This window comes from Tetranychus urticae, chromosome 2 (assembly GCF_039701765.1).
Source record: "Tetranychus urticae isolate SD_2017Ah chromosome 2, NJAU_TeUrti_SD_1.0, whole genome shotgun sequence".
Taxonomy (NCBI): Eukaryota; Metazoa; Arthropoda; class Arachnida; order Trombidiformes; family Tetranychidae; genus Tetranychus; species Tetranychus urticae.
Window position 1 is genome coordinate 27,828,407 of NC_142959.1, and position 24,349 is coordinate 27,852,755.

Sequence of the window (24,349 nt, forward strand, 5' to 3'; positions counted from 1 at the left end):
AAATCTAGTGACAATTTCCCCTCACAATTAATGGCTATAAATCATTATTTTCCAGTCAACATTATTTTACCTTTAATATTTAACTTTCTTCCACTCAAATGATAATCAAAACAATTTTTACCCAAATATGTATATTTAGATTTTGCTCAAGAAAAAGGTAAAAATTTGAATGAGCATTTGTTTTCCCTGTAAACAATACATGAGATTGTCTTTTAGCACAACTCATTGATTCCAAGAATAGTTTCACTTGTTATTATCCACTTAAATGCTAATCTATTCCTATTATTGTGGTTACAATTACCTTTTTTGCCTTGTTTCGTTTTTCTTCATCATTAATTTACTTCCAGTTCCTTAGTTATTGATTAGTCTAGTTAAAGCAAAGGTGTTTTCAGATTGAAAAACAAAGCTTTCTTTTTTTGCCTCTGTTTGTTTGTAATGAAAATGATTACCATTGATTCCCCTGTCATCAGAGTTTACACCAAAATTAATTCAATCAGGTAAACAATGCGCAATTTACTCACAAGCTGATTAAACGATTAATCTTATTTTGAACATTAGACGTAAAAAAAGAGGCAACATCAATTGACGTTAAATTTAACTGGAAAACAATATCAAGTAAATCAATAGACGCGACAAATTGAACCTTAAACTTAAACAATAACTACTTATTATTGAAACCAATTCAATTAGCAATTTATAAATTCAATGTGAATCAACACAGAAACCCACAGACATTTAACCAGATAAGGTTAATCAAGTGATTAGTGATAATGAGTACAATTTATAATTAAAGTTGATTGGTGAGAAAATAGGTTTTAATTGTGACAAAAAAACCAAAAACCTAAATCTGGTTACAATGGTTCATTTTCATTTCAGTAGCTTTAATAGGTAAAACATTGAAAGGTAATCAGGTTGACCTTGCCCTTGATCCAGATTAATTGTGATTCAATAAAGTGTTGATCAATTGATCAACAATAAGGATTACAATTAATCTGTACAGAATTAATTGTAAAAAAAAGTGAAAATCTGTTTCAATAAAAAAGGCTGGTAAGTCTGGTTGAGGTTGAGCGAGAGCAATCATTTGGGTACTTTTGGGTTACTCTTATTGTAATAACCTGCAATAATTGAGCTGATAGTTTTAAGATATCATTAAGGCTTGATAAGTAAACCTATCAAAGGTCAACATATGATTGGGATCAAGTTGATTATAATTGTCATGATGAAGATGAAAAACAGAAAAAAAAGAAAGAGAAATGTTGAAGAGAAAATTTAATCTCTTTTGGGTTTCTTTCTCCATTTGGTATTTCATATTATGCACTTGAGATAATCACATGAGCCTTGTAATAATTGTTATAATTTTTGCGTTCAATTTTCGGAGGCAAATTACAAGCTATTAGAGCACTCATATGATGATAATTCAATGATAATGGGCGATTGAAATTCCATAAAATAACAACAATTATCAATTGAAACTGTTTACATGTTTACTTATGTATTACCAAAGTACATTAAACCTTAAAATATGTCGTCTTCCCAGTTTCTATTAATATTACAATCAAGGCAAGATCAGTGCAGCAACAAAATAAGGTTACATGTTAATTGTTGACAATTCATGGATAAATGGTTGGAAATGTCAGTTAAATTGTAAAATATTTCAATCTCGATTCCTTTTCTTTACCCAGATGATAAACAATCAGGTTAACCTGACGAAGGTTAAACATATATATTTAAGATCAATGGGAAAAAAAAGGAAACTGGAATCAGGACAAAATGGAATCAACGGTAGACCGAAAGATTAACAGATTGTTCAGACTGAAAAATGATTAATGGTTTCTTCCACTGAATCCCAAGAAGATGCCTTGATTTATGGCAAGTGCATTAGTTTCGTCTTGTTATTATGTGTTAAAATGCATTGACTGTTCCAGGTAAACCAACATTTGCACCAACCAACCTAAAAAAGGAAATAAGAAGAGAGAGAAAAAAGTTACTAATTGTTACTAAATTATAAATATCATCTCTTTTAATACCATCAATGGTAATACAGTTAGAGTTGATAAAAAAATTAAGTTATTATTGCAATTATTGAGAGACTTTCACTGGAATTGTATTGTTAATAGTTAGTCACCTTTCATGAAACTTGAATTATCATTAGTTGATCAACTTTCTCCCTCTCATGTGAGTTTTTACAGCTTATGCAGTTTGGATTGTAGATTAACAATTAAAGGTTACTAATATGAATTAACATCCAATTGATAATGATCAATCCTTCTTTACAGGTTAATAAAACATCATCAGTGGCGTTCCAAGTTTTTCCCATTGATTAAGGACAATTGAATTGCTGGTGGAAAAAAAAGTTAGAAAAAAAATTAGATTAATCAAGGCTAAATGTGTATTTGCATATTTAGTGGCACAAGTCTAATTGTAACTGTCAATCTTTACCATTAGCATTTATCATCAGCCATAATTATCATCAATCCAGGATCAATCTTCAGGGTTTCCATTCATTGAGCTTGGTTCCGGTTAGCAATGCTGGGGCACAATCAGGTACATTGGTGACAAGGGGAAAAAATGGAGATACAATTAAAAATGAAGGAGAAACATTGTTAGTAAATTTGTTTCTTTCAATCTATTATCATGTGATGATTTGATTTCTGATTAACACGGGGGAAAAACAATGTAGTATTAGTGTGTTGAGGTTTTTGTTGTTAAGTGACAACTTGATGAGTTTATAATAGAGATGGTAATAATAATGATGATGATGATATTGTTTAGTAGTTACATTGTTTAAAGTATGAAAGGGATAAAAGAGTTGAAAGTAAACAAAAAAAGAACGGTAAATTTGGGTTTAGTTACATTTTAAATAACTATTTGGGATGATTTTTGATTGAACCAAATGCAAGCAATAAAAGATATTTTTCATTTCATTTTTGATACAATCTATTGAATTGTATTTTTATATCAATGCAATTTATTTGTTTTCCCTCACAAAATGACTTTAAATTATACCTAATTTGTTTTTCACTTTCACTCGATTGTTGTTTCAAGTTTGGTGTTTTCTTGGTTTAATGTTGTTGTTGTTTTTGCTGGTATCGGTTAAAGGTAAACAATGTTGAGTGTGAGAATGTGTCAATTAAGTGCTAATAAAAGTAGTAATAGTCAACAATTAGAGCAACAACAATGAATGGCAAGTTGCTCAATCAAACAAATGAAAACAATAAAGGTTAATTTGCAAGCGATGATAAGCTAATATTGATTTGATTTAACGAGAAGCACAAACAGGTTTGATCAATTTTATAATTTAGTCTCAGTCGAGTTGAATTTGCTCGAAATTTAAAGGTTAAATGAGACTTGAGACAAAACAAAAAGAGCAAAAGTTCCTAAAGATTTATTATAACAGGGACAGAAATTGAGATGTCCTGGTAATCATGATAAGCTCAAGATGGTTCAAAATATTGCCCTTCTCGGTATCTTTATTGTTTTTAGCCATTTCTTGATATTTAACTTGCACTTGGTACAATCAATACAAATGATTGTTATTAGGTTGTAAAGTACCTGGTAATGATGAATGGTGGTAAAGGTTTGATATTGGTTGACGTTTTTTTTTGATGAGACAGGTTTCCAGTGAAAAAAGCATCCAATTTTGGGCAACATTGATAGATTATTGTGATTGGGAAATTTGCGTATTTCTGTTACATGCATATTCATGTAATGTATCTTGTCGCTCATTGAAAATGTTTAGTTCCTTTTAATTGACATTTTATGTTGATATGCATAAACACGTTTCAATCTCTTGGATCTTCCCTTTCCTTTTTCCCCATCTGTTCAATCTGTAAATGAATTTATTATTGGATAGGCTTTGTAACAGTTGAGTGGGTGTGAGAGTTAACAGTTATGAGATGACGTTTCTTAACCACTATTTGCTCCAGTTGCTTCTGTTCATGTCAATTGTTATGAAAGAAAGAGAAGAAAGAAAAAAAGAGAAGACGAATTAAAACGTTAGATCAAGTTGACACAGTTTCAAGTTTTGACTCTTTTCTTTAACATTTTGCTTTTTCTCTGAACGAACGATTTTCTTTTTTTTCCTCTCTCTTCATGATCGTAACAAAGATTATCACGCAAACACACAAACACATAAATACACAAAAAGCTCAAATTAACTGGAATAATAGGTTCGATTGATCAAATTTTAACTATCTTTTGCATTTCAATGTTGACAGAAGCATTTGATGAAAGTGTCAACGATAAAAACAGATTTAATGTGTGTTTCTTGCGTGTGTTTATCCATGTGTTTGTGTGTGTCAAAGAGAGAAAAAAAAGAGAATGAAAATTAATGTAATAATAAAATTAACGTCAATCGAGACGCTTTTACGACATTTGGAAAACAATCGCTTACGTCTTTAGGATTTTACGTTTAATCAATCTTTCCATTTCTATTCAACTTTTTTGTCTCCAATATTTCCACGAATTGTAGTCTCATTTTTCCTCTTCTTCCAACCATTATTGGCTCTGTTGCTTTACTTTCAGAAATAATCAGCTTTTCCTTTCCCTCTTTAATCAAATGACCTCGTCCAACCACCGTTTTGGCCTAATCACAGAGCTGATTGAGGCTAATGTAGGAAATATGCGTCTAAAGATAATGGAATAATCATTTTTATTGCTCCTTTTTTCCCTCGTTTGGTATTTTGTCTGCATATTGGCATTTGGTGTTGGCATTCAATGCTGCAAGAATAAGACCAAAAAATTGTAATTGTATTAGCAATAAATTAAGATAATAGTATAATAAGTAACGTGTAATAACAATGTCGTAAGTGAGCGTATTTTGTGGGTGAGTTCGAGATAATCAAAGCTTTCAACTTGCATCAGAATAAAAAACACACTAACCTCGTATATCATTTTCACCTTCGTTTTCTGGTGTCCTTAATAATTGGGTGACCTTCATTGATTACTAATCCATTCTCATTGTCAAATTTTTCATTGACTTAAGCAAAATGCTTTGCTTCATCTTTTGCTTTCTTTAATGAATATCGTTTGTTTCCAATTTCCTTTCATCCTCCTTTATTCATGGTTTTTAAATTTTCTGGATTTCTCTTTTCCTTTCTTTTCCATCTCTCAAATTCCGATAGGAAATCGTAAAATTTGAAAAGTTGATCAAAAGTAAAGATGAGAGGAAAACAGTTCTCGCTTGTGTGTGTGGTTGTATGTACATTTTATGTGTGTGTAGATATTTTGTTTATTTGTCAATTTTCAACATTTCTCTGTTCGATTGTAAGCTTGGTTGTTGGTAGATTGCCAAGCAGCCTCCTCTGGTTGTAAGATGATGAGAAACTAGAGAGAGAGGGGAAAAGAAAGGAAAAATGTGAGAGAAGAGAAAAATAAAAATCAATTGAGGCACCTCAACAATCTCAAGTCTTCCTCACAGCTCTCCTAGGTTGATGGTGTTTAAAGTACAAACCTGGTGTAAATAATCACAAATCTAGGACAGTATATCACTTAAATATTTTGCTATCGTGAAAAAATGCAGGCAGAATGACACCAAACACAGAAGAAAAGAGCAAATTTTGCGCTTGAACCGTGAATCAAATTTTACCAGATTAGAATAACATTGGAAAAGATAAAGTTGGTCTTGGGTAAATAATATGTAGCAATAATAATCATCATAATAATGGTAATAAGCAAAACAGGTTGTTTAACAAAAATTGTATTGGGATCCTTTTTTGGCTGTATATGGTTAAGTAGATTCTTTTTTTCCATTTTTACTTCATTACTTCCTTCCTTATCCTATTCACTCGTGATTGTTGATCATCATATTTACGTTGGATTGCCATTTATTTGCGGTTAAAATTAATAAATTATAATTTCCATTTAGGTTAACTTTCCTTATTTACAGTTTTTTTCTCATGGCTTTTCCATATCCAACAGCAAATCTTACCAGTAAATCAATCGTCACTTGTATCTAGAAAATAACGGGAAAGAACAACGGTACTTTCACTGGTATCACTGGTATCATTGTGAGAGCCAATTGGTTGATTAGTGTCACTTTCATGGTCACCCACGTCCTAAAAGATATTGAAAAAATTAGATTTAATAAATTGAAAATTTGTTTGATTGAAACTAAACTTTTCTGGTTAACATGCTATTTTGCTTGGAGCAAGCAGCGCCATCTCTGGATATAAAACTGTTACTGTTATTTCCCATTTTTGGAGGGAAAATAACTTTCGACTTATCCAATTGATTAAACTCATCTGCTTTAATTGAATCTAGTAATTGTTTCAGTGCAAGATAGAACGGCATCTTGGCCTGAGCTGTTGGATAAGCTGAGGATCGAGGGGACGAGGATGGCATAACAAAAACAAGTGTCTGGTCCAGTGTTTCACTTTGTAATCCAAGAGGAAAATTTTTGGTTCCAGAGAAAACTTCATAAATTCCTGGTTGAAAATTACAAGAAACGGTTTACTCAAAGATGTGATAATCATCATAAAATGGTGGGCAGTTAAGTTGACCAAATACCAGCTTAAAATGGACAAACAAATCATTGAATCATGTATCTTTGTTTACATACCTATGCCGTTGAAAACAGCAACCTTTGGTTTATAGAGAGCCAGCTTACGACGCAACATAATTGCTCCTTCTTTGATCTCGTTTTTACTTAAATCAGCTGATCCTCTTGTTGTCCTTTCAACAATATTTGTGAAACCAATGCCATATTCAATTAGTCTGTCATCATCTTGATATGTTGCCTTAAAATTAATTATACCTGAGGCGTGTAAACATTTCCAAAAATGGTTACCATGACCAGCATAGTGATGTCCATGGTATGCTGATGATAATCCTGGATTAATACCAATTATAACACAATCAAGTCCTGGTTTGAGGGAATCTTTTAACCGTCTTTCCAAAAGTATACTTTCATCGACATCAAATCTCGCTCGTTTGGACGGATTTCCAGCAGACGTGGAGGAGTAGGAAGGACCAGCCATTGTTTTGTTTTCCCTATTTACAACTGGTCTCCTTTGCTGTTTACAGGCTTTTAAGGTCAATGGTCTCTCGTAAATACTTTATTATGATAATACACTTTAATCTGTCAATTATAGTCAATATAATAACCATCAGTTCTTTTCTTCTTCAAGATTTGGCATTGGTGTTGATTGGACTTGTACACAAGGAATACAGGAAAACCAAAGGAGAAACAGTAAACAGTAAACAAGTGAGTTAACTTGATTTTTAATCTAGTAACTTCTAGTGGCTAGTTTGAGGGGGGTCTTGTCTAATCCAGTCCAGAAGAAGCAAGACCTGTCAAAGAGAGGAAAGATTAACCAATGCATATTGCTTTAAGTAATCATGAAATTTGCCCCGAAAAATGTTGTCATTGCTTGATATCATGTTGACATTAGTTTATTTTTTCTTAGCTCTTCAGTTGTTCCTTTTATTTTTACATCTATTCTTATTTTCATCGCCAAACAGGCGACATAGAAAGAGTTTATGCAATCTGACCTTCACCATTGTTGAATTTTTACACACTCTCTCTGTCTAACATTGTCTATGATTACTTAGTCGACTTATTTTTATTTAATTGTTCATTCTTGTGACATTCGCATGTAGGGCGCAATATCAGCTGATGCTTTTTTTATATCAACTTCTTTTTTTATTTAGAGCAAGTTAAGATGAGTTGAGCAAATAAAATTGTAAAGGTAGACAGAATAAAGAAAAATAAACGATGAAAAGATTGAAATGTCAGTCTGAGCAGGTTATTAATGTGTTTTGTTTCCCTGTTTAAGCAAATTATTCAAATTCTCTTCTGTCCTACTTGAACTTTATTTCTACTTTCACAGAATTGCTTTTATAAAAGCACAAAAGATGAAGTAAATAAGAGAAATTAAAATATTCTGAGTTTTTCTTCTCAATTTTTTTCTTCATTCTTTTGCTGTTCATCACATAATACAGTTACCATATGAGTATAAATTGCTCTTGATGAAGTTTCGTCTTTTTTTGCTAATTTATCACTTTTTTTGCTCTTTTCACTTTTTATTTAACTGTATATCCTTTTCATAACTTGATATCATCAAGCAAAACCATCATTAAATCCAATTAATTATCTCTGAGTTTACTTTATTAGGACCTAACTGTGTGATTATTGTTGCAATAGACTCAGAGAGCAAGATTTAATTGTTAAGCTGACAATTAAAGTAACTGTACTTGAAAACGCGCTGTCTATCTGTGTAATTGGATGGTTAACTAATACAGATAAAGCCATAACTGGGTGCAATATGCAATCAAAATGTTTATTGTTTAATTTGCTTACTAGACGATCAAAGGTTCCCTTAACATTTAGTATGAAGAAAAGTAACTTTTATTTCCAAGCTTAAGACAGAGAGGGAAAATTGAGACTGATTGAAGATTGAAGCTAAATAATTTTTCCCTTCAAATCGATGTAAACAAAATTCCTAAAAATTTCGAGTGATTTTTCAATTTTTGCTTTTCTTTTCTATCCTCGTTTAGATGTTATGGATTCAAGTGAAAACGAAGGTGATGATGACCTGATTGCTGGAATGAGATAAACAACATTTTGAAGGCAAAGAAAAAGATGGAACAAGCAAAGCTTTTCTGGTGACAGATATTGAAGAGGAAAATAAAGCGGAGGCAAAAAAGCAATGGATGACGATGATGATCCCCTTGTACTTCCGGGAAGAGAGAAAGGTTGCTTCAGAGGGGAGACTCTTGTTTTCTCCTGTTTTTACCCACTTCGGCAGGAACCAAATTAGGCCTTGTAGAGCGACACAACAAAAGTGTCAATGGAAACTTAATGATTAATGTTTAGTTGTGCAATACAAAATGAATTTGTGGATTAGTAGAGAGAAAAGACAGAGAAAAGACAGAAAGACTAACAAGATGTGGATCCCATTTCATCATCCTTATTATTCTCATCATTTCCATGTATTTGCCTCTATCAACAACATCATTATCACATTGTATTTGGTTAGCTTTGTTTCATTGTATGAAACTTGTCTAATGGTTTTTTCATTGTGAACAAAATCTCCCTGCTATTGTAAATCTAAACCTAAAACCTAAAACCTAAAACCCAAACCCAGACCCACCAGCATGAAATGTAAAGGAAAGATGAAGAAAACCCAAGAATCATTAGTTAAGTTCAGAGAAAAAATGAACAAAAAACGTAATCTAAAGCATGAATATTAATATTATCATGTAACGTTTTTTGATCACTTACAAATGTTAGTAAATGGTTCTTGTTTGTCTTCATCTTTTCTCTTGGTTGGTTTTAATTTTATTAATTAATTTAATTTTCGCCGTTTTCCTCACGCGCTCCTCTAACCCATCTTAATCATCATCATGTAATCATCTCTTCTCTCGTTAACCGTTTCCTTCTTTCATCATCATCATTTCTTGTTCATCTGTTTTTGGTAAATGCGTTTTACGACATAATTTACTCTTCATCCATAAAGAACTTTTATATTCAAGATAATCAACATTCCAAAAGGAAAAATTTCTCTTTCGCTTTCCTACCATTCCAATAAAACGCATTTCTCAAAGCATTCATTTTATTATTGTCTCAATTGAATCTTCCTTCTTCTTCTCCTTCAGAATGATATACATCTTCATCTTTCCTGATCAACATACATTTTCTTCTTTCACCATCAGACTCTCACTCAATGTCCCAAGACCTTTTAACCTTACCAAAGTCTATCTTCAGCTAATTTCATCTAGGTCTAGGTATATGTCATTAAGGATAACACTTGCACTTGCTTCCTTCAATTACTGATGGTGATGATAATGATGATAATGATACTTTTCTTCTTCTTAAAACATATTTCCTTTAATACATTTACTTCTGGTAAATCTCATTCCACAAACTACTCATGGTTAATTCATCAAAATGTTTTCTGATTACATCAACAAAACATTTTTCATCTTTTTGATTGCTAAATTAATTAGCGTTCAACTTTGAAATACCTTTTGCAGCTCTCTGTCTTTATTTAGTTACAATTTCATCAAATATCATTGTTCAATATTTACAGAAAGGTCAAATCCATTGTTCAATTAAATGTAAGCTCAAGATTCACAAAGAAATGACCAATTTTTAATATTTGACTTTTGAAAAGTCAACATTTAGTCTACAAATCAACCCAAAGTTACAGCGCGAGCAAACTAAGGAATGCGTTTAACAGCTCGTAAAAACATCAAATCATTTCTCTCAATTCTTCGGGTTGAGGTTCAACAATACTATCGAGTTAATTTAAAATAAAGATTCACTAAGTTTTTTTTAACTAAACGAGTTTTGTTGATTATTGTTTCTTGGTGTCAGTATAATTTTCAAAGGTAACCGGTAAAGGTTAGAACTGGCTTCAAACTAACTTCAGACAGGAATACTTCCATGTTTTCGAGCAGATCATATGATAAATTTACGAATAACTTTGATCGAATTTCGATTTCCATAAATGCATAACCCCATCCAATACAGATTTGTGGCCCATAACCATAAGGTATCAAATTTTCGGGACTCCATCTATCAGGATCATATTCATCTGGATTATTCTGCTGAAAAGCCCAATCAAATTGCATTGTTTCCAAAACTGATTTAACTTGGCCATTTTCAAACTTACTTGATTTGATATTAATATGATTGGGGTTGATGTCCAAAATCAGGAGAACTGTTAATGGATTAAAAAAAGTATTTAATCTATGATGCGTGCCAACAATTTTTGTGCATAAATATTAAGTTTCAGCTTTCTAACCTTTACGGTCACAGGAAACGATCGGTTTTACTGAAAATTGGACTTGATCTGTTTAATAGAAAAAGAAAATGTTATTTCTCAAAATAAGACCAGTTTCTAGTTGGTCATCAAAAGATGCATCAGTTAAATAAGTTTCGTGCTAAAATCTGCTTCCATAGGTGAGCAAAAAGTGATCGAAGTTTCAAGTTTGACCTCGATTTTCTCGGAAACCGTCCATCGGATGAATTATTTAATAGCACTAATAGACGTAGTTTTTATAACTCTACAAACCTCCCAAGTCTCATTTCACAACTCAAATGTTCGAGCTTTTGACAGTACTCTTTGCTTTTGCTTTGAAAGTTTAACCAGAAAGTTGGTTTATTTACCAAGAAATGAGTTATGATGAGTTTGTTTTGTTGAATAAGTTGTCATCGGACATTTAAAACCCAAAAATCATGACCAAAATGCGCTGATGGAAAATTTATTTGATTGCATTGAATTATTAATTTGTAAAGAATGTAATTGGTGAAACAAAAATAATTGTATGTAATGCCATCGTCGAAATATTGAGGCTAAAAGTTTTAGGGCCAAGAGCCAAAACTAAGAGTACTATTGTTAAATCGTTAGAAGTATTTAACCCGAGGTGTGAAGCACCAATTTTTATGGATAATTAACAAAGCCCAGCTCACTAACTCTTGTGGTCATAGGAAACGATCGGCTTAACTTAAAATCGAACTTGATCTATTTTAAAGAAACAGAAAATGTTATTTCTCAAAATAAGATCATTTTCTGGTTGATCGTCAAAAGATACATCAGTAGTATAAGTTTCAAGAAAAAATATGCTTTCATAGCTGGTCAAAAAGCGATCGAAGTTTCAAGTTTGTCCTCGATTTTTTCGGAAATCGTTCATCGGATAAATTATTTAATAGCACCTTCGGACTCAACTTTTATTTCCCTACTAACCCCACCAAGTCTCAACTCTTTATTCAAATTTTCGAGACTTTAACAGCAATCTTTGTCTTTCATTTGCAATCTTAACTATAAAATCGGTTTATTTACCAAGAAAGAGGTTGAAATGAGTTTGTTTTATTGAATAAGCTGTTGTTCATACATTTGAAACCCAAAAAATCAAGACTAAATGCGCTAATGCAAAGTTTTTAAATTGAATTGCATTAGTAATTAGCTAAGAATTGAATTGGTGAAAGATTGACGATTGTAAGTGATGCCATTCTCGGCATATTGAGACTCGAAGTTTTTGGGTTAATATCCAAAATCAAGAGAACTATTTGTCAAATTGTTAAAAGTATTTAACCCAAGGTGTGAAGCGACAATTTGTATCGACATAACAAGTCTCATTTAATAAGTTCCAGCTCGCTAACTCTTGTGGTCATAGAATGCGGTGCGTTCAACTAAAAATCGAACTGATCTGTTTAACAGAAAAGGTAAAATTCTATTTCTCAAGATATTTTTTTCCCTGGTTGATCATTAAAAGTTACATCATTACTATGAGTTTTACGAAAAAATCTGCTCCCATGATTGTACAAAAGGTGATCGAAGTTTCAATTTCGAACTCGATTTTCTTTAGAACTGTCGATCAGAGAAACTTTTAAAGCTCTTAAATGAACGCAGCATTTCTATCCCTACAAACCAACAGAGTCTAGCTTTGAAAGAAATAGATTTTTACCTGTTTTCGCCCATTTGTGTCAATTTGTGCATATGTGACAATTTTTAGCTGTGTCTTTTCAGTAACAACCTTCTTTTAACCATTTCGTACATGTTTTAACATCAAATAGTCTATTGGCATTAGTTTCGTTCACGTTCGTCAATATTCAGAGTCAAATGTTTTCGCCTTTTTCTTGATTCTGCTTATTTATTACTGGATAAGTTGGACAAGAAATCCCTCAGAATAATGTTTAGTAAGTCTTGAGCAATTTTTTTCCTGATATTTCCCTACAATTTCCCGATTGAATAGACTGTAACATAGTTTTATCCACAGGTTATTAGCGCGGTGCCACTATACGCGTGAATATGGTAATGGGCCATTGATACAAATCATTGATTTCGAGTGATTTCGAAACATGAGTAGCAATTATTATTAAATTTAATTACCGTTTCTCGTGACATTGCAATAAACTCAATCAAGTAAATCATAATTTGAATGTGAAAACTTATTTTGATTAGTTTTATCAATCCAGAAGTTGAGTTTGTCATTTTATATCAAACAGCTCCAAATTAAATTGCATTTGTTTTCAAAATTTACAATGGCTTCCATTGGATTGTTTAGTGTTGAATCAATGAAATTGGTTTTGTTTTCAATAGTTTCATATTTTCTTTACGTTTATCTATTGAAACCTACTCTAAATTTTGTTCGAATGGTCCTTCATTATCATGGATTTCATTGTTATCCAAAACACTGGCTTTTTGGCCATGGGAAGGAAGTTTGGCCAAATTTTCCGTTCCCCATCGAAACTAAAAGGCTCGCAAGTAAGTGATCAAATCATAGCGGACCATTTCAAAGCATAATGGTTTCAATGTTTCATGTTTCAGTGAATTTGTACGAATTTTTCCCTAAAATTATTGGCCCAAATCAAAACCTAACAGTTTTATGGATTTCAATGTTTCCAGTCGTCTTTGCTTCAGGTCATGAAGCGGTAGAGGTAAAGTAAAACACTAATCATTTATTCATCATCTAAATCTAACTTTGAATATGGTTTAATCTTTGTAGCGAATATCGAAGTAAGCAATTGTTACTATAGATCGAAACAGAATGTGAGTGTTTCGCTTTCAAAATTTTGTAAGAATTTCTGTGAGTATCACAAGTGATTTGAAATTTCAATAAGCAAGTGATTCGATTCATATTCAATTGATAGTCTAATGATCAATATCAAGTCAACATATTCGACTTTGCTTTCCACTTTGATCATTGAAAACTATTTACTTTCTTTGTGTTTATAATGTTAGATTGTATTGAACAAGAAACAGTTGAAGAAACCGCACATTTATAAATTTATGGGTCTAAGATCTGGACTGTTAACTTCAGAACCTGCAATTTGGAAGGTTCGACGAAAATTGATTGAACCTTTTTTCTCGACTAAAAAGATGAAAGGCTATGCTAAAGCAATATATGAAGAAGTCGAATCGTTTTCTCAACATTTGGAGGGTGAAGTTGGTAAACCTGTGGACTTGGTCAATCAAATACATACAAGTACTTTGAACATCATTTTAAAGTCGACTGCAAGTATTCCTTTGGATGATTTGATTGAAGATAAAAAAATATTAATCGAACTTGTTAGTGCAGTGGAAAAAAATTCAGTTAAACGCGTTTCGAACCCATTCTATCAGTTTGATTGGCTTTTCAAATTTTTCAAGTTTAGCAAAATTTATTACAAGACCATGGAAGATGCTGAAGAAATGATTCATAAAATATTGAATCGAAGAAAGCAGCTTTTGGAAAGTTCACCACCAAATGGACCAGAAGATCAAGATTTTGTCCATTTACTCGAAGACAAAGTAGATAGAGAAGGACTTCACGATGAAATGATGACTCTCATTGCAGCTGGACATGAAACAACTGCAGTGGCCTTACGTTGGCTTTTATTCAATCTCGGTAAGATTTTAATTTCTCTTTATATTGAGTTGTAACTAAAAAAGACACAATCAACACAATTGACACAAACACTTCAAGACAAATGAGCATAAACGCGTAAAAAAATATTTCTTTCAAATTTAGACTCTGTATTTTTGTAGGGACATAAAAACTGAGTCCATTTGTGTGCTTTAAAAGTTTCTCTGATCAACAGTTCTCGAGAAAATCGAGTTCGAAGTTGAAACTTGCAAAGCTTTTTGCACAACTATGGAAGCAGATTTTTTCATGAGACTCATATTATTGATGTAACCTTTAATGATCAACCCGATTATAAGTTATTTGGAAGAATAAAATTTTTAATTTTCTGTCAAACAGATCAAGTTCGATTTTCAGCTAAACCGGACGCTTTCTGTCACCTTAAGAGTTAGCGATCTGAAACTTATTACTTGTTCGTAAACATTGTTGCTTCGCAACATGTTTTGAATATTTGTTTCGATTTTTCAATAGTTCTCCTGATTTTGAACATTAACCCAAAAACTTCGAGCCTTGATATTTCGAGAATGGCATCACCTACATTCGCTATTCTCTAACCAAACACTAGATTCCATAACTGGCAATGATATAAGATGATTGAATATCGAACAAAATTCAAGCACATTCATTAATTATGAATATTATTCTGACAATTTTCATTTGTGTTTGATTAACTATTTATCTTAATAAATCTGGTAACATGAACAAATACAATGCTCTAACTTTTTTCGTAAGATCTTGAATAATTTAATATTTCCACATATTGTAACCCATAATGGAATCTAGTTTTTGGTCAATCTTTGACGATTGTATGTAATGCTGGTCTCGAAATACAGAGGTTCAAAGTTTTTGGGTTAATGTCCAAAATCAGGAAAACTTTTGATAAATTGAAAAAAGGATTCGGTGCTGGATGTGTGCCATCAATTTTTATCGACGCATGCTAAGTTTCAACTGCCTAACTTTTACGGTCACAGAAATCCATCAGTTTATCTGAAAATCGAACTTGATCTATTTTACAGAAACCGAAAATGTTATTTCTCAAAATAAGATCATTTTCTGGTTAGTCGTTAAAAGATGTATCTGTAGTGAAAGTTACACGGAAAAAATTGTTTCCATAGCTGAGCAAAAAGCGATCGAAGTTGCAATTTCGTCCTCGATTTTCTCGGAAACCGTTCATCGGATAAATTATTTAATAGCACCTTCGGACTCAGTTTTTCTAGCCCTACTAACCCGACCAAGTCTCAACTCTTTACTCAAATTTTCGAGACTTTAACAGTAATCTTTGTCTTTCGTTTGCAGTCTTAACCATCAAATTGGTTTATTTACCAAGAAAGAGGTTGAGATGAGTTTGTTTTATTGAATAAGCTGTTGTTCATACATTTAAAACCCTAAAACCATGTTCAAATTGCGCTAATTAATTTCTTGCGAATTGAATTGCATTAGTAATTAGCTAAGAATTAAATTGGTGAAAGATTGACGATTGTAGGTGATGCCATTCTCGGAATACAGAGGTTCAAAGTTTTTGGGTTAATGTCCAAAAGCAAGAGAACTATCGGCAAATTGTTAAAAGTGTTTAACCCAAGGTGTGAAAGGTCAGTTTTTATGGATAATTTATATGTTTCAGCTTGCTAACTCTTGTGGTCATAGAATGCGGTGCGTTCAACTAAAAATCGAACTTATCTGTTTAACAGAAAAGGTAAAATGCTATTTCTCAAGATATTTTATTTTCTGGTTGATGATCAAAAGTTATGAGTAAAACTATGAGTTTTACCAAAAAATCTGCTTCCATTATTGTACAAAATTTGATCGAAGTTTCAATTTGGAACTCGATTCTCTTGAAAGTTGTCGATCGGAGAAGCATTTAAATCCAACAAATGGACTCAGTTTTTACGTCCCTTCAAACCACCAGAGTCTAACTTTGAAAGAAATCAATTTTTACGCGTTTTCGCCAATTTGTGTATAAATGTGACAATTGTGTGAATGTTTCTTTCTGGCAACAAACTTTATATTGATATAAATTTCATGACATTGATTTTATTAGAATGTTTTTGCACAAATTTCTCAAAATAAACCCTGAATACTGCAATAATTGTTTCAAACTCAATCTTTTATTTTAGGCAATCATTTAGGTGTACAAGAAAAGCTGTATCAAGAGATCATTGAATTTTTCCCTGATGATACACCGGTAGATGATATGGATAAAATAAACCAGTGCAATTATCTTGACCAATGTTTAAAAGAATCACTTCGGTTGAATCCTCCTGTCAATGGTGCTGGAAGAGTACTCGAAGAGGATATCATGGTGAAGGATAAAAGACTTCTAAAAGGTTCCATTGTTGGTGTAACATGTTTAGCTTGCCATCATGACCCAAGTGTTTATCCCAATCCAGATGAATATGATCCTGATAGATGGAACTCTGAAAATGTCTCCAAAATACCAAAAGCATCTTTCATACCTTTTGGTTATGGACCACGAATCTGTATTGGATTGCGCTATGCAATGATAGAACTCAAGATTTATACAATTCAAATCATTCGTAAATTTAGCATAAGATCAACTCGAAAACACGGAAATATTCCGATTCTGTATGAAATTACTTTCCAGCCAGCTTTACCTCTGGAAATAATAATGACACCAAGAAATGAGAATCAACAGAAATTGTTTCATTGAAAATCTTAACATTATATGAATAGATTTAATCATCGGAGATTTTGATTTTCAAGAATTCTGATGATATTGGCGACGAATCGACTTCGAATCGAAATCTTTGAAACTTTTCCTAAACCATTAACTGTGACCCGTTGTAAGTCTTGGACAAACTCATCACTGTATTAAAATTACTCAACCTAAAATCACAAGCTTGGTCTCAATTTATTACTTTCAACTTGATTCAAAAATTTATTGCAATCGATTGTGTTTCCAAGTTCGGCTTTTGTCGTTATGCCCTAAATCAATCTTTATGTTTTAAACAGTTTTTATTTTTGTGCTCGAGCTTTTCAACGATATTTGAAAGCGTAAAGGTCAACAAATTTTGTCGTGATTGACAGATAGTCAGTGTTTATATTATTACTTGAAGCGCAAACGGAAAGGTCAAGCTTATCCATTCAGGCAAATTGGATTTAAAATTAAGGAACCATAAAAATCCAAATTTGACAAATTAACATACATCGTGCAGCCATCTATCGATGTGAATCATGTTTACAGGGTTTTGGTGGATTATTAAAATTATTTTTCATGTAAATCATTGTGCTTCATTAGATTTGATTGTCAATTTACTGAATTGCTTAACTTAAAATTCAGCGTGGAAATTGATTTATCTGATTTCAATATGCGTAAACTCATAAGTATCAAAAGTATCTTTTATGTGCGAAATACAAAATGGTAAAAAATAAATTCAGTGCAAGAAATTCAAACTCAGTGCTTGGAAGTGAATTGAATCCATTATGAATGGTTGCACTTTGCAAACATTATTTCTGCTTGATTTTGCTTAGAGTTGTAAAAGAAGTTGAAAGTCAAGCAAAATGGTTAGAATCTAGAGGAGAAAGGATAAAGCGAAGCGTTCATTTTGCGACGATTTTCACCTTTCTCCTTTTATACCTTTTTCACTTTTCACATAAATTGTTCGAACACAAGAAGCTAGAATGTTAATTTCTGTATGCATTTTAGTGTATAATTATGTAACCTCTAATAATATTGATGCATTAGAGATGATTTTCCAGTTCGATCTTCAGATCGAAATAATAAAAGGTCGAGATCGATCCCGATTGAGCTTTCAATGTTTTGATCTTCTTTGCAATTGTTGACTCAAGTTATTGAGACTAAAATCATTAAAATTGTATCCATTTGAAAAGTCGAGTGAAATTTAAGAAAATCGTGGCTGAGATGCTCAATTGATGTCATCATTAGTTTTGATTTTTGCTATTTTATTTGAATTGTTTGAGGCGAAAATTAAACATTTTTGAATATTCTGATTCGATGACAAGATGATAATGCATGGTTTAACAGTATTTAAGAGCTAGTTAATGATGAAAATGTTTAAATGTTTACGCAGCGTTAAGAATGAAAAAACACAAAGAAGTGGATAAAGAAGTGAATAGTTGAAAGTAAAATTTGAAGTTGCCAAAAAACTATTTTTATTTTCATATAAGAATTTTTCTCTTCCTAATCTTCATCACAATTACTCTTTCTCATCTTTCTCATCATGCTATTTCTCTCCTCATTCACTCATCTACACTTTCTATCAACAATTTAGGTTCACCCTTGTAAATAGTGTCACCTTTGATAAAATTGACTGTAAATCCAGTCTCTCATTGCGCCTCGCAATCAATCCATTTGTTGTCTGTCCAAGTTAATCCACTCAACTTCAGTAACCTTCAACCATCAAACAAGCATTTGACCACAGTTATTAGCCATGATTAACTTTTAATTGCCCACTATTAGCTTCTCATAATCAACTGTCTCTTTAATCTGGTCATTAAAACACACCGAGTCTCCATTCAAGACACAGACTAAAACGTCTATACTTTTGACTTGCTTTTAAATCTGTTAACCAGCCAACAGACATCAAAATGTTTACACCTAAAAGTGGATCATCAAATACACCTGAAGTACCAAAGAGACGCAATCGTAAAGATATCAGCAGATCGGGACAGGATTTACACCAAATGAGTCAAAAATATGACAGAGGTGAGTCTATTTTAGCTAGACGCTTTATTTACAGCTTTTAAGTGCATCTCCATATTTTACGTACTTTTCCCTTTTTATCCTTAATTAGTCTACTAAATCACTACATTCACCATTAACTAATTAACTTTCGTTCAAAATAATCAAATTAACAGTCATATACATCATTATGTCAAGTTTGATACCTTTAAGCCTGACCAATGTTTCCCAACAACATCAATTTTGGCTTCTCATTTTTCACTTTGAACTGTAATTTCTGGTCATTTTTGTTCACTCATTGGTAAGGATTGATTGATAATTTACTTTTCTCGAATTAAATTTAACAACATTAAATAAATGGTTAATTATGATTATAATTTTAGCCGGTAATTGTCTTTTTGTTTTGGTTTTCTTACGTTTCTCACTTGACTCACAAGTCAGTTGGATTTTTGGCAAAACACTGAAAACTCAAATTTAGACTTGAGTCGATCTTCATCTTAATCATGATAATAATAAGTTGACACACAATCATTAATCATCTGATGATAAAGACGCTTGGTCACTATTAAATTGTCCAGCCTCAATAAATTCAAAATGTCTAAAAACGATGAAGTGATCTTTAACTTAAAGCTTTGGGTTTCAAGCGACAATCAAAAATGATTTTGAAATAACAATTCATTTATTAGCTTATATTAATAAATCAGCAATACTTAATAGTTTCATTAAAAGACATTTTTATTAGTGATTTATTATTGACAAATATGCAACATTTATTAACATTAATTGCATGTTTCAAGGTAGCTTTAGTTTTGGATTTCAACTTATCCACAAGTTGATAGGAAATATTCATGTTATTATATCTGATTATCAGCATGAATTGCAGCAAAAAAGCTAACTTTTTCTCGTTGATTTCTGTTAATTGTGGTAAGATGCATTCGCCTTCAATCATTACATTGGCTTCTTGAGGCAACCATTGAAAAGACACCTTTCTTCGGACATAAGTTACCTCGTACCTTCAATGCAACTTCCAGTTGTTCAAATAAGTTCATCAGATCAGACACCACAAACAGCAATGAATTACAATACTAATAATACTCCATCACCACTAAATTCATCTAATGATCGACCTCCTTTGGCTGTGAGATACGAGACAAGTAATACTAGAAGCAATCAAGAGCCAATTTACTCAGCTCCAAGAAGACAGAGATCCTTTAGGAAACAACGATCTCTCGATAATCAAACAAATGAAGGGCAACTTATTTCCACTCCGGGTCCAAATGAATCAAACAACCAGTCTGGCAGTTTATCAGTGGCATCATCATCAGTTCCTCATTTACCAATGACAACCCAACTCCAAATTCATCAACAGCCAGAGACACCAGCTTACACATTGAAACCAATTTCTGCATCAACTGAAGGTTTAATTCAACATATTATTTCTCAACAATCACAAATTGAAAGATTGTCCAAACAGCAAGATTTTTTGACTCAACAGTTGCTTCTCTCTCGAGATACTTCCCAAGATGCTAAAAGACGTGGACATTCTCGTGCAAGATCACGGTCAACATCGTCTAAAAACACTCATGGTGGTAGTTCAACATCATTAGAGCAAGTTAAACATCGTTCATCTTCCCGTGAAAAGATTCAAGAGCAGTTACACGCTCAACAGGCACGAGTACAGCAACATATTCAACAATTAGAAGCTCAGTTGGAGTTGATTCGAGATATACGGACTAGTTCAAGACCAAGCTCAAGATCACACTCAAGAGAGGCATCGGTTCGATCAAGTTGCCCTCCTGATGATAAAAACTACTCACGAAGACCTTATTCAGCTGATCCTAAATGGCTTGACTCGATTCCAACACAATCAGATCAAACAGCTTCTTCAACAAAGTCCACCAATGTATCAAATAAATTTTCAACTCAATCCAAGGCTCGAGATGAACATCAGCCAGATGATTTCAAAGACATTCAACAACCAGAACAATCTTTAAACAAACCTCGACTTATATTGACAAATCCATCAGAGGAGAGTAAAGATGATTTGGATGAAAATCGTGTATCTGATAACAGTAATACCAGGTTAGTTGTTAATCGTCCAACTCTTTTGGATCAAGATGATGGAATACCTTTCATGGATGAAGAGTTGAATGATGAACGTGATGACGGTGCAGATGAATCTGATGAACTAGAAACTGTGTTTGAATTTGAACGAAGCAAATCACCTAAAGGAGGTTACAATGAGGAAAGGAATGGCGCTTATAAGTGCGAAGAGGATGATGAATATGAAGATTGGGAAGATGATGAGATTGACTTTTACTCTCATGATGTTGGGGAATCGCCAGAAGCCGAATCTGATCCATGGGCACAGCTAATGGAGGAAGATATAATGAGAGCAAGGACAGAAATGGATAACCAAAGAAGCTTAATGGAAAGACAAGAGATGGAATTGGCTGAACAAAGACAACAAATTTTGATTAATTCAAACCCAGCGAGACAACAGCTATCTGCACCATCACCGATAACTGTTAATAAAATGAACTCTAAAAGTATAGCAAATCAGAATCTGGTTGAACAATCACGAGTTAGTCAACAAAGCAATCAGTTCAATGTTACCGGAGAAACTTTTTTACGACCAAATGTAAATTTAATCCCTTCACCAGTGTCACCACCTCGGTCACCAAGTCCAATACCATTTTCAATGAGAAACGAAACTAAACAGCAACCAAAATTAGACTCAAGACACAATTATCAACCTCAATTTGAGGCCAAACAGACTCAGGGAAATATTTTCAATTTTGATCAAGCTAGTATTCAATCATTTCAACCAACAGTTCATGTTAGTAATCAACAGCACAGGTTGTCGCCGAATTATACTCAGCCTGGAATGACTAAGGTTGATCCACAAATTAATAGATCTAGATCGCCTGTTCCAGAAAATTTGAATAGTCTTGAGTATAACTACAATGTACCACCTAAAATAATTGATAGACAAATATCGACACCAGTTCCATATAATCATCAATCCACTGGAAAACCAATCTCATCACCTGATTCAAACTATCTTAAGAGACCATCTCTTGAGAATCAACCAACTGATTTAATGGCCCAATCGTCAATCCTGAGATCAAAAATGATTCAACCTTCGGCCAGTCTAGCATCATCTTCAAAAAATATTAAACCCAAAATCAATCAACACAACTTGATGCAAACAGCAAACTTAAAACAACCTGCAGCTCCTCCAAGGCGTAAACCTGTAACTCCAAGATCACAATCGCCGATTTTTGGCTCATCCAATGCTTCACCTTCTTATAGAATACAAACGAACAAGAATCGAATGGCAGATCAAATGTTAAGTCAACCTAAACGACCACAGCGAGCTCATCCTATGGATCAACCTTTCAATCAATCTACTTTTAATCATCAAACAAACTCTACTAATTTGGATGGACGATACTCTCCGAGAGTTTACTCACCTAAAACTATGCAATTAACAGACAATCGATCAGACACAGTATTTAGACCCATATCAACTAAAAGTCAACCTAAACCAACACCAATGATTAGAATTGATCCCGCTCAGAGTCGATCCAACCTTAACCTTTCATCGTCTTTCACTAACTTAGCGAGAAGATCACCAAGCCCACAACCACAAACAGTCAAAAAACCTTTTGGTTCCTCTTTTATACAACGTATAATGGGTAACAGTGAAAAACCAGAAAAGCCACCAAAACTCGAAAAATTCGAACAACAGCAAACATTATCACCCATTGACCGTCCAATGTCACCTTCTGGTCACACTCTTAAAATCGATATGCAAACAATTAGATCAAATAGATCACGAGCATCTTCACCAGCTCCACCTAATAAGGAAAAATCACCGGTACCTAAACCAGCGAGAAAAATATTCAACAATAAGGAAACAGTTGAAGCAGGTAGGAGCACAATTAACCAAATCTAATTATTTTCACCTTTCCTAAAATTTCTATCAATCTTTTATTTTCAATTCATTTTTACCGCTGAGTGGTTTAGATTTTATTAACTATCATTTAAATGAATCATAGTACAGAATTTGTTTTATTCATTCAAATTGACTAATGATTAGTTGAACTTTACGAGATTAATTTACTCGAGAATCATCAGATGATTATGGTTAACCAGCAAATTTGGCCTGTTAAACTATGTTGATGCATGATTTAACCAAAATTCATAACATCTAATAATAATACAATTGCTCTGATTAGTGAAGCTATTTCATTTCTAGTAAACATTGTTTCGTATTTTTTTCTTTATTTACACAGGTTCCTTCGTTGACCATTTTAATCATTATTATGCCCCTAATACTGAGAAACCTCGTCGTCCATTAAGTCAACAATTTACAAATATATCAACGGGCGACTTGAACAGAATGGGCCGGTCAGTCACTCCTAATAGAGATGTCAACAGCAAAATGGATAGTGAAGGAAGACTAAGACGAAGTGGTTCATCAATTAGAAAACCAAACAACCAAAGTACAGCCAGTAAGTTGAGACCGTTTCAATTACTTGTCCCATGGTTTTAAATTGGATTGTTTTTTTTCGCAGATGCTTTAATTGATGCGCCAATCCATTTTGAGAGACGTCAAACTTTGCCTGAAATAACCGCAGGTCTAGGCATTGCGGATTCAACAGCTAAAGAAGAAGCTATTTTAAGAAACATGGCTGGAAAAAAGAAACATTCACTTCCTCAAGATGATTTACATGAGGTGATCACATTTTCATCGGTCAATCGTACCTTTTAAATCAATTAATTTATCTTATTTAATTTATTTTAGGTTCCAATGTTACCGGGATGGGAAAGGGAAAAGGTAGCCACTTTAGCTCATGAAGCTAGGGAAGCTCGAATGAACCAACCTACTGGACCTGCTGTTCATTTAGCTGCTGCTACTAATTGGTTGGTTAAATATAAATTTACAGGGTTAGTCATATTCTTCAACGCTTTGCTGTTGTATCTGTTTATGCGAATACTTCAACCAATCGATCAAGACGAACGAAAACCGAGTTGAAGGCCATTTTAAGCAAAGTTTAAACTCTTCAAGATATTTCATTAATTTTGAAGCTTCTCCGATATCTTTACATATCTGTATTGTTTGATCTAAATGAATTTGTTGATTGTTAAAAGTGTGTATTCAGATCAACCTGAGAACCATTTTGCTGCTCAAAAATACTCCAACGCATGAATTAATATACATAATTACCATCACATCATTCATGATAAAATTGTTATATTGTTATTAAAATTTTGGTTGTGGAGTTAAAGACATTTTCTTTGCACAATAGTAATGGTGAATCCGTTTATTAT

The 24,349-nt window shown here is 32.9% G+C and overlaps 3 protein-coding genes and 1 long non-coding RNA gene across 5 annotated transcripts; 3 read left to right on the forward strand and 1 right to left on the reverse strand.

The window, feature by feature from the left end:
* Positions 1-1,466: 1,466 nt before the first annotated feature.
* On the reverse strand, positions 1,467-7,227 carry Tdg (Thymine DNA glycosylase). Of its 2 annotated transcripts, none has more exons than XM_015926860.3 (9): positions 6,560-7,227; positions 6,118-6,425; positions 5,453-6,056; positions 4,882-5,325; positions 4,394-4,719; positions 3,553-3,932; positions 2,440-2,529; positions 2,126-2,338; positions 1,467-1,951 (listed from the first exon to the last, which is right to left on the reverse strand). In XM_015926860.3, the coding sequence occupies exons 1-3, from the start codon at positions 6,975-6,977 to the stop codon at positions 5,937-5,939; spliced, it is 846 nt and encodes a 281-aa protein (XP_015782346.2). In that variant the 5' UTR covers positions 6,978-7,227; the 3' UTR covers positions 1,467-1,951; positions 2,126-2,338; positions 2,440-2,529; positions 3,553-3,932; positions 4,394-4,719; positions 4,882-5,325; positions 5,453-5,936. The 2 variants fall into 2 exon arrangements, with proteins under 2 accessions (XP_015782346.2, XP_089123666.1); XM_089267540.1 differs by having other exon boundaries at positions 2,440-2,716.
* On the forward strand, positions 6,898-9,548 carry LOC112538635 (uncharacterized). Its single transcript, XR_003081875.2, has 3 exons — positions 6,898-7,039; positions 7,128-7,204; positions 8,497-9,548. It is a non-coding gene; the product is annotated as an uncharacterized LOC112538635 (long non-coding RNA).
* Positions 9,549-12,903: 3,355 nt separating this feature from the next.
* LOC107360212 (cytochrome P450 4C1-like) lies at positions 12,904-17,199 on the forward strand. The gene is made up of 4 exons (XM_015926839.3): positions 12,904-13,211; positions 13,275-13,384; positions 13,689-14,334; positions 16,464-17,199. The coding sequence occupies exons 1-4, from the start codon at positions 12,989-12,991 to the stop codon at positions 17,015-17,017; spliced, it is 1,533 nt and encodes a 510-aa protein (XP_015782325.2). The 5' UTR covers positions 12,904-12,988; the 3' UTR covers positions 17,018-17,199.
* Positions 17,200-18,466: 1,267 nt separating this feature from the next.
* On the forward strand, positions 18,467-24,324 carry LOC107360204 (uncharacterized). The gene is made up of 5 exons (XM_015926822.3): positions 18,467-19,033; positions 19,939-22,944; positions 23,311-23,529; positions 23,593-23,753; positions 23,823-24,324. The coding sequence occupies exons 1-5, from the start codon at positions 18,916-18,918 to the stop codon at positions 24,051-24,053; spliced, it is 3,735 nt and encodes a 1,244-aa protein (XP_015782308.2). The 5' UTR covers positions 18,467-18,915; the 3' UTR covers positions 24,054-24,324.
* Positions 24,325-24,349: the final 25 nt, after the last annotated feature.

Excerpts from the sequence above, each read along its gene's own strand:
- Tdg (XM_015926860.3), bottom strand. The coding sequence starts at position 6,977 with ATGGCTGGTCCTTCCTACTCCTCCACGTCTGCTGGAAATCCGTCCAAA. Across the intron at positions 6,426-6,559 it reads TGCTGTTTTCAACGGCATAG|GAATTTATGAAGTTTTCTCT; the intron begins GTATGTAAACAA and ends ATTTTCAACCAG. Across the intron at positions 6,057-6,117 it reads ATAGCATGTTAACCAGAAAA|GACGTGGGTGACCATGAAAG; the intron begins GTTTAGTTTCAA and ends AATATCTTTTAG.
- LOC107360212 (XM_015926839.3), top strand. The coding sequence starts at position 12,989 with ATGGCTTCCATTGGATTGTTTAGTGTTGAATCAATGAAATTGGTTTTG. Across the intron at positions 13,212-13,274 it reads CGAAACTAAAAGGCTCGCAA|TGAATTTGTACGAATTTTTC; the intron begins GTAAGTGATCAA and ends TTCATGTTTCAG. Across the intron at positions 14,335-16,463 it reads TTGGCTTTTATTCAATCTCG|GCAATCATTTAGGTGTACAA; the intron begins GTAAGATTTTAA and ends CTTTTATTTTAG.
- LOC107360204 (XM_015926822.3), top strand. The coding sequence starts at position 18,916 with ATGTTTACACCTAAAAGTGGATCATCAAATACACCTGAAGTACCAAAG. Across the intron at positions 19,034-19,938 it reads GAGTCAAAAATATGACAGAG|ATGCATTCGCCTTCAATCAT; the intron begins GTGAGTCTATTT and ends AATTGTGGTAAG. Across the intron at positions 23,754-23,822 it reads CTCAAGATGATTTACATGAG|GTTCCAATGTTACCGGGATG; the intron begins GTGATCACATTT and ends AATTTATTTTAG.